The sequence below is a fragment of the Calypte anna genome, chromosome 3 (assembly GCF_003957555.1).
Source record: "Calypte anna isolate BGI_N300 chromosome 3, bCalAnn1_v1.p, whole genome shotgun sequence".
Lineage (NCBI taxonomy): Eukaryota > Metazoa > Chordata > Aves > Apodiformes > Trochilidae > Calypte > Calypte anna.
Window position 1 is genome coordinate 51,866,906 of NC_044246.1, and position 9,503 is coordinate 51,876,408.

At 39.0% G+C, this 9,503-nt stretch overlaps 1 protein-coding gene across 1 annotated transcript in view; it reads right to left on the minus strand.

The window, feature by feature from the left end:
• Positions 1-9,099, minus strand: part of FSHR (follicle stimulating hormone receptor) — a 78,239-nt gene extending 69,140 nt beyond the window's left edge. Inside the window, exon 1 of the mRNA XM_008501146.2 lies at positions 8,919-9,099. Within this exon, the coding sequence (XP_008499368.1) occupies positions 8,919-9,070 (152 nt within the window). The 5' untranslated portion in view covers positions 9,071-9,099. The remainder of the gene's footprint in view (positions 1-8,918) is intronic.
• Positions 9,100-9,503: the final 404 nt, after the last annotated feature.

A 9,503-nucleotide genomic window follows, 5' to 3' on the forward strand; every position in this document is an offset into this window, starting at 1 on the left:
TGCCCAGCCCATGCAACGTTTCTGTCAAATCCTGGATGGACACACTACAAATTCTAGGGTAAAATGCCCAAAAAAAAAAAAAAATCTGATTTCTTTGGTGTGGGCCATGCAGTGTGTTCATCTACAAGGATATAGCAGTAGCTACATTAATACAATATATAAAAAAAATATTTATGTAGATACATCATTCATATACTGTGAAGGATTTTAGCTAAGGAGATAAGTTAAATTCATAAAATGGTGAAAACCTTCAAGGTAGTGCTCCATAGGCAGAAATACTGACCAGAACAGAGCCAAAAATCAGCCCTAATTGAAATGCCCACAAAAATCTCCACCTCAGCTTTCTATAAATTATCGGCTGTAACATTACTGTGAAATGCTACTGTTCTAATACACTGACAGAAATTGATACAAGTATAAAAATTAAGAAAGTGGAAAAGTTGCAGAGTTTCCATGTCAGTAAAGATATATATTAGAGGAGAAAACCCCCCATACATTAGTTGAACATTAAAAAATTGTAAAGCTGTGACTTTGTACTGCCTTATTTTGGAGATTCAAAGCAGCAGGCCTGTGTTTCATGCTGCTGAGCATAAAGCCTTCCTGCCATGAGAAAGAGGTGTTAAAAATATGAATGCGAAAGAAGGAATTTTATTTTTTTTTTTTTTAACAGGGAAATATTTTGCCACACAAGTGGCAATTCACAGTCTGGTACACAAGGTCTTGAAGGTGCTACAGTCCCTGATAAACCACAGATTTGCTACCTTCTAGTCTTGGGAAATTGCTCCTTAATTGTATCCTATATATTTGATTTTTCTGCAATGGAAAAAAATGTTTACATACTTAACAGGAATGCTGTGAAATCTGCTAATATTTATAGAAAACTTCATGAGACCTAAGAAAATCTTACCATTGCCATATGGTTCATTAAAAAAATTAATATCTCCCTTAATAACTTAAAATAAATTTGAACAGTTGGCTACCCATTTCATTTGTGCTTTCAACACCGATTTTATTTTTCCCTAGAGTAGTTTCCTGTCTATTGCAAAAGCACAAAATCCTGAATCTGCAAATAACAAGCAGATGAGTAGTTTTGCACCTGCGATGCATCCCACTGGAAGGCAGCAGAGCTGCTTGGGCAAGCAATTAGGATATGTAGGAATGCCCCTGGAATCAAACTTTAGACTTTCTTGCAGGGTATTTCCTCAGAGGTGCCAATAGCACTAGTTTCAAAGGACTAAAGAATGAGGCCTGGGCTTCATCTGCCATGGCAACAGCATACAGCAGACAGGAAATTATAGCTCCCGGGATTCAGGTAGAGTGAATATTTCCCCAAAGCAGTAATTCTGCCTAGAGAGAGAGTTATGCTGCTGGGGCATTTCTCGTTTTTCTGTCATTTTCTGACACAGTCTGTACTTCTTTTACAACTCTCCACTTGCCAAAAAAAAAGAAAAACAAAAATTTCCATAGCAGCTCTCTTTGCTGATGAAAATTCTGGGGACAAGATAAGGTTTTTGGCATCAACCCGCTCTCTTCCCATTGCAGGGGGGCTAATAGCCCCTCTTCTTATATCTTGCTCGTTCAGAAATTTCTGTATGTCTGTAAGTATTCCTGCTGTGCAACTGGACTCTGAGGAAAGACTCTTCAGAACTGATCAGAAGGAAAAAATGGATTTGTCCCATCTGTTCTCCTTTTATTTGCAGCTGTGGAGAGTCTGGAGATGCCAGAGAAAGCAGCACAGGCTGTGCTGCTGCTGCTGAAGGCAGATTTGCTTTGTTATCTTGGTGAGTGTCAGTGGCTGTCACAGACATGAATCAGTCCAGTCATTGTACACTACTATTCCAAATTAAAAGAATAATCTAAGCTTATCATCAGTTTGACAGTATATTGTCTCCTTGCTCCACTCACAAACAAAAGCTGAAACACTGAAAAATTGGAATTCTTCCCCACTGCCTGTTTATACATGCAGTGTTTTTGGAAAAACACCGAAAGTTTGCAGATTTCTTACAAATAAATATTTACAAATCAGTTCCAGTGAACTGACTTTATCCAGAGAAGGATTCATACCAGAAAGTACATCCTCATGTGTGCTATGGGGAAACTGTATGTCAGTAGGACCTTTATGAGAGCAGCGCTCCATAGATGTTCACAAAAGAGGATTTCAAGGAAAATGTGCTAAATGCTGGATAGTAACTGCATTCTTGAGTAAGTGAGTGGACAGAGGTGAAACTTTCAGCCTGCAGCTCACCCAGTGGGTGTATGTTTAAAATTAAGGCTGCCCTGTCTATAGCAAGTTCTGAATATGTTACAGTCAAGGGTAAAACAAACACAGAAGTTCAGAAAGTTCAATACACTCATGAAAAGAGTTCATGAAGAGTTCACTCATGAAAAGACTGGTTAATCTGAATTGGGTTGAACACTGTTTTTATTGCTCTTGGAAACATATCTCCCTGCCACTATAATAGCAACCTGTAAGTTCTCCTCTAACTTAACCAGGATCAAATGCATCTGAGAGGTTTGATAAGGTAATGGGAGATAAGAAGCATCTGTACCTGCCAGGCTCAGCTCCTGAAGCACCTAAAGAAATCTGGGGGGGAAACATCAAGCAAAAGCAAACAAATCAAGAGTTTTCTGACCCTAGACCTCCTAAATCAAGAAAGCTGCGCCAGAGTAAAGGCAGAAATTAGGCTCCTTATTACAGCGTATACAAGACAACTAGAGGAAATTATTTTCTATACTGCTGTCTGAAATTCAGGTTTAACTCTAGCGTATAATTTGAAATAAGCTTCATTTTAATGACTTAAATTTCACTGCTAATAAAAGCAGTCCAATCAAACTACAGGCAAAGAATGTGAAATAATTTACAGGTTTTGCCTGAAAAGGTGAAAGTCTTAAACAAAGAAAAGTGACTTTTCCCACAGAAGTGCTTGCATCTCTATGTATTAAACTAATAGATTTCCATGAAAAATAATACCTGCCTTCTGTGCCCAAAGTATCTTGTTTACCAAACACACACACTGATTACTAGTCTGCTACAGCCAGAATGAACAACATGTGGCGGAAAGAGATGACCACCATCAGACAGGGAAAATGAACTTAGCTCTTTCCACTGAAGTTAATGAAGCTATGACACTTTAAATTAGCTGTGGACATTCCCCAATTATCTTTAGACTTGCCCACATAAGGCCGCTCAGGAAAGTTAAGCAAAGCTAATTAAAATGCCACAAAGTAAGAAAAGAGTGAGGCATATTGAATTTATATGAATTTATTTTGCTGCTCAGGTTAGGTGATGAGCAGGTTGGTTTATTTTTCTTTGCTGGTTAATCCTTTTTTTCTTTGCAGAATGCCCCTGCTGCACACAAACTTCTGGCAGTGAGAACATCTATCCCCTTTGAGGTGGGTTTTCACTTTTTAGACTCTCCTAGATTATAATCATATGAAACAAGATTTAAATGGGAACATACCCAAGATGAAGACACTACATTCAAGGCAAGAAAATGTGACACCTACAAATGAAGAGAAGCGAAGCTGACCAGTCCCAGGAACCTACTTTGCCTGCGGGGGGATGTGACATGAGCCCTCTGCTTTTTGTGGGTGTGTGAGAGACAGGGGCTGCCAGAAAAACCAGAACTTGTACATCAGGAGACTCTCTCTGCAGCAAACCCCACTGAAAGTCATTAGCTGGCATAGAGCCTCTCAGTGCTACATACAAACAAAATCAAGTCTTGGCTTTCCCCATGTTTCCCTGCAAAAGGTTTAATGATTTAAGAAATCATATATATGCCATTAAATTTAAAGTGAATGCACATTCACTTCAAACATACTTTAGGCAGGTATATACACATCTATATATCTGCAGTATCATAGACATTTTATAGATGCACCAAGCAGCTGTCATGATAAGTCAGGTGAAAGTCATGTTATTGCCATGAGTAAGCCAGCAAAGGGTACTGCACTCCAAATCAGCTTCTATTGTGTGCAGCATACCTCCTTGTGCTGAAAAGCTCATGAAGCTTTAGATTATGGATGTTTCTATAGAGATACATATTAGGTAATTTATACTAGCTGAGGATTTGCCCTGCAGAGTTTATTATCCTTTAGTGTAAATTTCTTCCGTTTAATTTTTTTTTTCTCTTATGCTTTTTTTATCCTCCCAATGAAAATTTCAAATAAAGAATGCACACGCATTGTACCATTCCACTCATATACATCCAGTCATTGTACAGAAACCTCTGTAGCTTTTTTCTCCAAAGTATGAGCTGATCATAAAGGTAGGAAGAGAAGAATGTATCACAAACCGAAGACTTTTTTAAACCCTAACAGAAGCAAAGTTGTTTTTTAAAAAAACACACCAACCAACAAGCTTTAGATAGCATGCAGTTATATTCTCAGTATGCCCTGCTGTGCAAATATTCTCATCCTCTTTTGATAATATGGGGCTTTAGTGGTTAACTATATGATTAACCACTGTAAGACAGGGACTAGAAAGCTTCATGGGTCTTCATTTTGTTAGCCAGCTTTTTCCTATCCACACCCTGTCTTTCTTCCATCAAGGCCAGGCCACCAGTGTAACCACCTGAGCAAGATCTGTAATTTTTTTTCAGGTTTCAATGTAATTTCAACTCTAAGTGTGAAAGCATAAAAAATTTCCTAATTTCAGCTGCCAGTAATAGTGTTGCATTTACTGTTCTCATCATTTGCAGCTTCTGTCTCAGAGAAGCACAGGGACTCAGTGCATATCACAGAACTTGTTATTTCAGAGCAAGCTCTGTTTTAGTGGTTAGACACCTACTCAGCCTTGACTCGATAGTTTAAAATAAATATCCTTGAGCAATTGTAAAAAAATACCTATTTAGAGAGCAAGTAAAATAATAGTGTGGTTTATAATTTGTGAATGCTTGGGAGAAAACACTATGTAAAATGCCTCTAAACTGCTCTGACAATGACTAAACTGGATACTGAAACCAGAGAATTGTTTCAAAAATATAAAACACCACACAATCAAGCCTAGACTTTATTTATTTTACCCAAAGTTTCCTAGATAGCACTTTGACTCTTGGGGGCCGATTGACGGATGCCCTTTCTCATAAATTATTTCACTTTGTCTCCGTTGGTCCTTTCTAAAACTGTCACCAGCAGCAGCCTTTGGCAAGCTAACACATTAAATAGTTTCTTTTAATTAGCTGAGTCACACGTCCAAGTTTGCAAGCTTTTGTTGGGGAGCTTCCATTTATGTTTTTTGTATCATCTCTGTTATGTAGGAACAGGCAGAAGCAACCAGCTAGTCAGTATCTACACTCTGCTGATGGCTGCTGCAGTTGTATGTTATTTAAGGAGGGTTAACATTAAAGGAGTAAAATTTAGGAACAATCCCTCTTTATAAAAAGTACAAGTTAACCAAATTTGATTTCCTGACACATTTTTATCACAATATTATTATAGGATGAAAGTCACATTTCTCCCATGAAACTCTGCAGGACTACAAGCAGAACTGGACAAAGCAGCCTTTTTCACATCCCTTCTTAAGCTGCCTTGTACTGTTGCTTCACTTTGCCAAATCAGAGATTTACTTTACTGCCCAAACAGTTGCACCCAGATGCTGAGGCAGAGCTCCCTATTTCCCTGGGATACTATAAAAGTGATGTGAAGTCCTGTTGAGATGAGAAACCCAAAAGTAAGGAAGCGTGCTGTAAGAGAATAAGTTTTTCCCTTCATTTTGGGTTATACTCCTGGTGGATATAATTCATATATATATATATAATTCATATAATTCATATTTTTCTGCCTAAAGTAGTTTGCTAAATATTAAGATGTATCTCTTCTATTCTGAGAAGAAGTTATTTTTGTTTGAATTACTTTCTAAATGAACAATCTCTAGTGATTAAGTGAAATACTAAGTGAAGTACTTAGTGAATATTAGAAATGACATGACCTTATGCTGGATTTTAAAACTGTTTGAAATCTTCAAGGACTAAACTGCCCTAGCTGACTACTGATTTGCTCCCCGTTTTTCACTCTGTGAGGCAATTAATATTTAAGACTGATACAGATGAACCTATGTTTCCCATCTGAACTTTTGGGCTCTGGTTTCTCATGGATTACCTCCAGAGTTGTATATCACTCATCTACATTTCTCACAGGCACTTGGGTATCCAAAAAAAAAAAAAAGCCAAAAATTCTTCCATCCAAATCCTCTCCCAGACAAAGGTTACATACGAAAACAGCTGGGGGGCCAGAGCCCCCCCAGCAAATACCTGGGACATGCCAGCTGCACAGCATCTGTAGATCTGCAGGCAGCCATGCACGAACCAAGCTGTAACTCTTTGTCTCATGAGATTTGGGCTTGAAAGTCAAAAAAAAAAAAATAAAAATAGACGTGTCAATGAGAAGGGCAACAAAACCTCATGTTTTCTGATCCCTGCTCTGTTTCCACATGGTAAGTAAAAACTGAATTCCCTCACCTTAAAAGGCTGTGAACCCTCTCTATCACTATCCTTGCTAAAACAGATGCTTATCCAACCAGGAGCAAAACCTCAGATATGCCACAGAGCTCACACTTCTTGTGGAGTGTAAGCTTTCACCGTCAAAAGTCAAGCACAAAGAAACGTGACAATATGTGCTAGTGGACAACCCTCAGGAAAAAAAAAAAAAAAAAAAAAAGCCATGGCAAAGAGCAGAGACAACGGTTGTAGAGGGCAATAATTTTGCCTCTATCATGAGTTTTTTTATTAAGTACCATTGATGGCTTAAGAAACATCTAAAGTGAAACTGAAACACATAGCAACAGGAGAAGTGCTGGAGGATTACCAGACTCCTGTTCCCTCCAAAGCTTTCACTGACATGTTATTCAACATCTAAAAGGCAATAGGAAAGGATGCTAAGATAGCTTAAGAAAATGATCAAGACCACATAAAAGGAGGTGAAGAGCTCTAAGAGTACTGAAGAACCCCCTTTTGACTCACTGAGGCTTTTTGAAAAAACATAAAGCCAGCTTCTGGTGTTACCAAGAGTGCATTTGCAATAGCACCTGGAGCAGCAGAATCTAATTTAGCCACCTGAATCACCCCACTGGGGATGCAATGGAGACATGCATAGGGAAATACCTTTCCAGAGTCCCCCTTTGACCTTGAGAAGAAAATTTCAAGATTTAGATGTCAGTTAATAGCTCTTCAGCTATTATATCTGGTTTAAGTAACACTCACATTTGGTGTATTCAAAGCAGTTGCACATTATTTTTATATATAAAATATTAAGCCATGCTGAAATCAGTCCCTAGGCTCAACTCATTCAATTACCTCCCGAGGAACCAAAAATTGGTGTAAGTGAAAAGAGAGTCAACTTAATAGATTTAAAGTCCAATATTTGCACAATATTGCCAGATGAAAGGATTCATCACACAGTGTGTGTGATTGTACTCAGTGATCTCAGAGGTCCTTTCCAACCACAACGAGTTTGTGATTCTGTGATTCACTGTTTTCAGCCACAATAAGAGAGTATTCTGCCTGTTTCAGAGAACACATTCATGGTGAGCAACCTGCAAATTAACTTCCACAACAAACCCATAAAAGTTAACAAGGATCTGCTGGGAACAAATTGTATTTTCTAACAGGTGCTATTTGGTTGTAGAAAACTCTGCTTTTTTACAGAAATAATTACAAAGTGCTTTTATGAATCCTTAGAAGGCAGACCTTAACTGTGTAATCTAAAGAAACAATCAAGGCAAAGTTAAACAAAATTAGGAGTATATGCCTGAAGCAAGGCTCTACGCAGGATTTAGTGGATCTAAATCACAGATGGATTATTTTTCTCTCTAGCTGTGAGAATGATTCAAACTTTTACTGACCTTCCATGGTTAATCCAGATGTTTTCCTCAAGTTTTCACCAAAGTCTACTTATTCAGAGAGCATAACAACTCCTCCTTCTGAACAAAACAAAACTTCTGCCATAGGAAAACTGTGGGATAGTGGCCTTGGGAAAGGGGTATATTTTTCCAACTAGTGACACATCATTCTTCATTGTATACTCCCTCAAACTTGCCACTCCATTTATTAATCAAAGAGCTTTTCCAGGACTACTCCTTTTTTTGGCTTTAGGTTGTAATGATGTCAGACCATTGTGGATGTAGACAAGGGGTGACATAATTTGCTTTAAAAAAATTGAAATTAAAACAATCGCTTGCACAATTACAAACTTGCCATTGCATAAGCTCTTTTTCTTGACTGTGCTATTAACACAGAAAACAGCTGTCATTGTTTGTTAAAACAAAACATTGATTGTTAAAAGTTACTTTGCAGAAAATGTCGAGAAGCTTTAAGGCAGAGAAAACCTTTCCTCTGGTAACACAGTATGGTATCTTTATGTTGTTCACTCTTTTCAACTGCAGTAGTGCTGCTCCTCTGTTGGAGGAGGAATGCTCTCTGAATGGTTATCAGAGTCCTTTCTGTAATGCCTTCATGATTTCAAAAGGAAAACATTAAGTTTCTTCTTGGCAGACAAGCACAAACCTTTGGTAAGCTCCCACAGCACGAACACAAAAGCTTATTATCAACTTGTTCGGGACAGACGAGTTACACCCCGTGTTTCCACAACGCTAAAGCAAGCTGTAAAGAAAGCTTAGACTTTATGCTTCAAATCACTGTCACAGCACCAATAAAGCTTGTTTAAAATTTGTCTGTGCTTTGCATTATAATGTACCATACCTTTTCTTAGCAAAGACCTTAAAATGTGCATGATCAGAGTAACGGAGAGGAGCTTCAAGATGTAATTAAGCGACTGTTGGAGGACGCACTGTGCTTTCCAAACAGCTGCTGTGTCTCCCTAGTGACTCCCTAAAAACCCGACCCTTGGCTTGCCAAGCAGCAGCTTGTTTTGAGACCCAGAAATAAGGCTGCTGCTCACAAAAATTCCCTCTCCCTACTTACAGTTCAGTGGTGTTGGCGGGGATGTCCCAGGGAACCTGGACCACCTTGCTCTCCTGACAAATGAAAACCCTGCCCACACAGTGGCAGGTTTGGTGCTGGCATCCCCAGCAGCCTGCCAGGAAAACCAGCAAGCAGGCAAGGACTGGAGACATCTCTGACTTCACATCTGTGCCCGTCTCCTTCACCTCAAACCCCTGACTGGAAGATCCGCCCCAAAAGCTGGGAAGAACCACGTGGCTCTAGGGGGATGAATTCTCAGCAAGTTTCAGTTCATAGCTCCAGATTCTTTATGGCCTTAGAGCAAGGATGGAGTTGAACAATGCTGATTTCCCATGAGGAAAGTATTCTATATTTAAAGTGGTGGCAATACCACAGGCCCCAGCTGGATTAAGAAGGGTGCTTCTGCTCCATTGGGTATCTGCACTTGGAAAAGGTCCTTCCTTCTCAGCTAGGATATTTTGCATGTCTTATTTGGTCTGACCAAGGGATAACAAAACATTTTTAGTTTCTACAGCCCAGGAACTTGTGTCCCTGAAGGAGAGGCACTATTTATGCTTGCCTTCATGGCTCCAAGGGCCCCTGCCT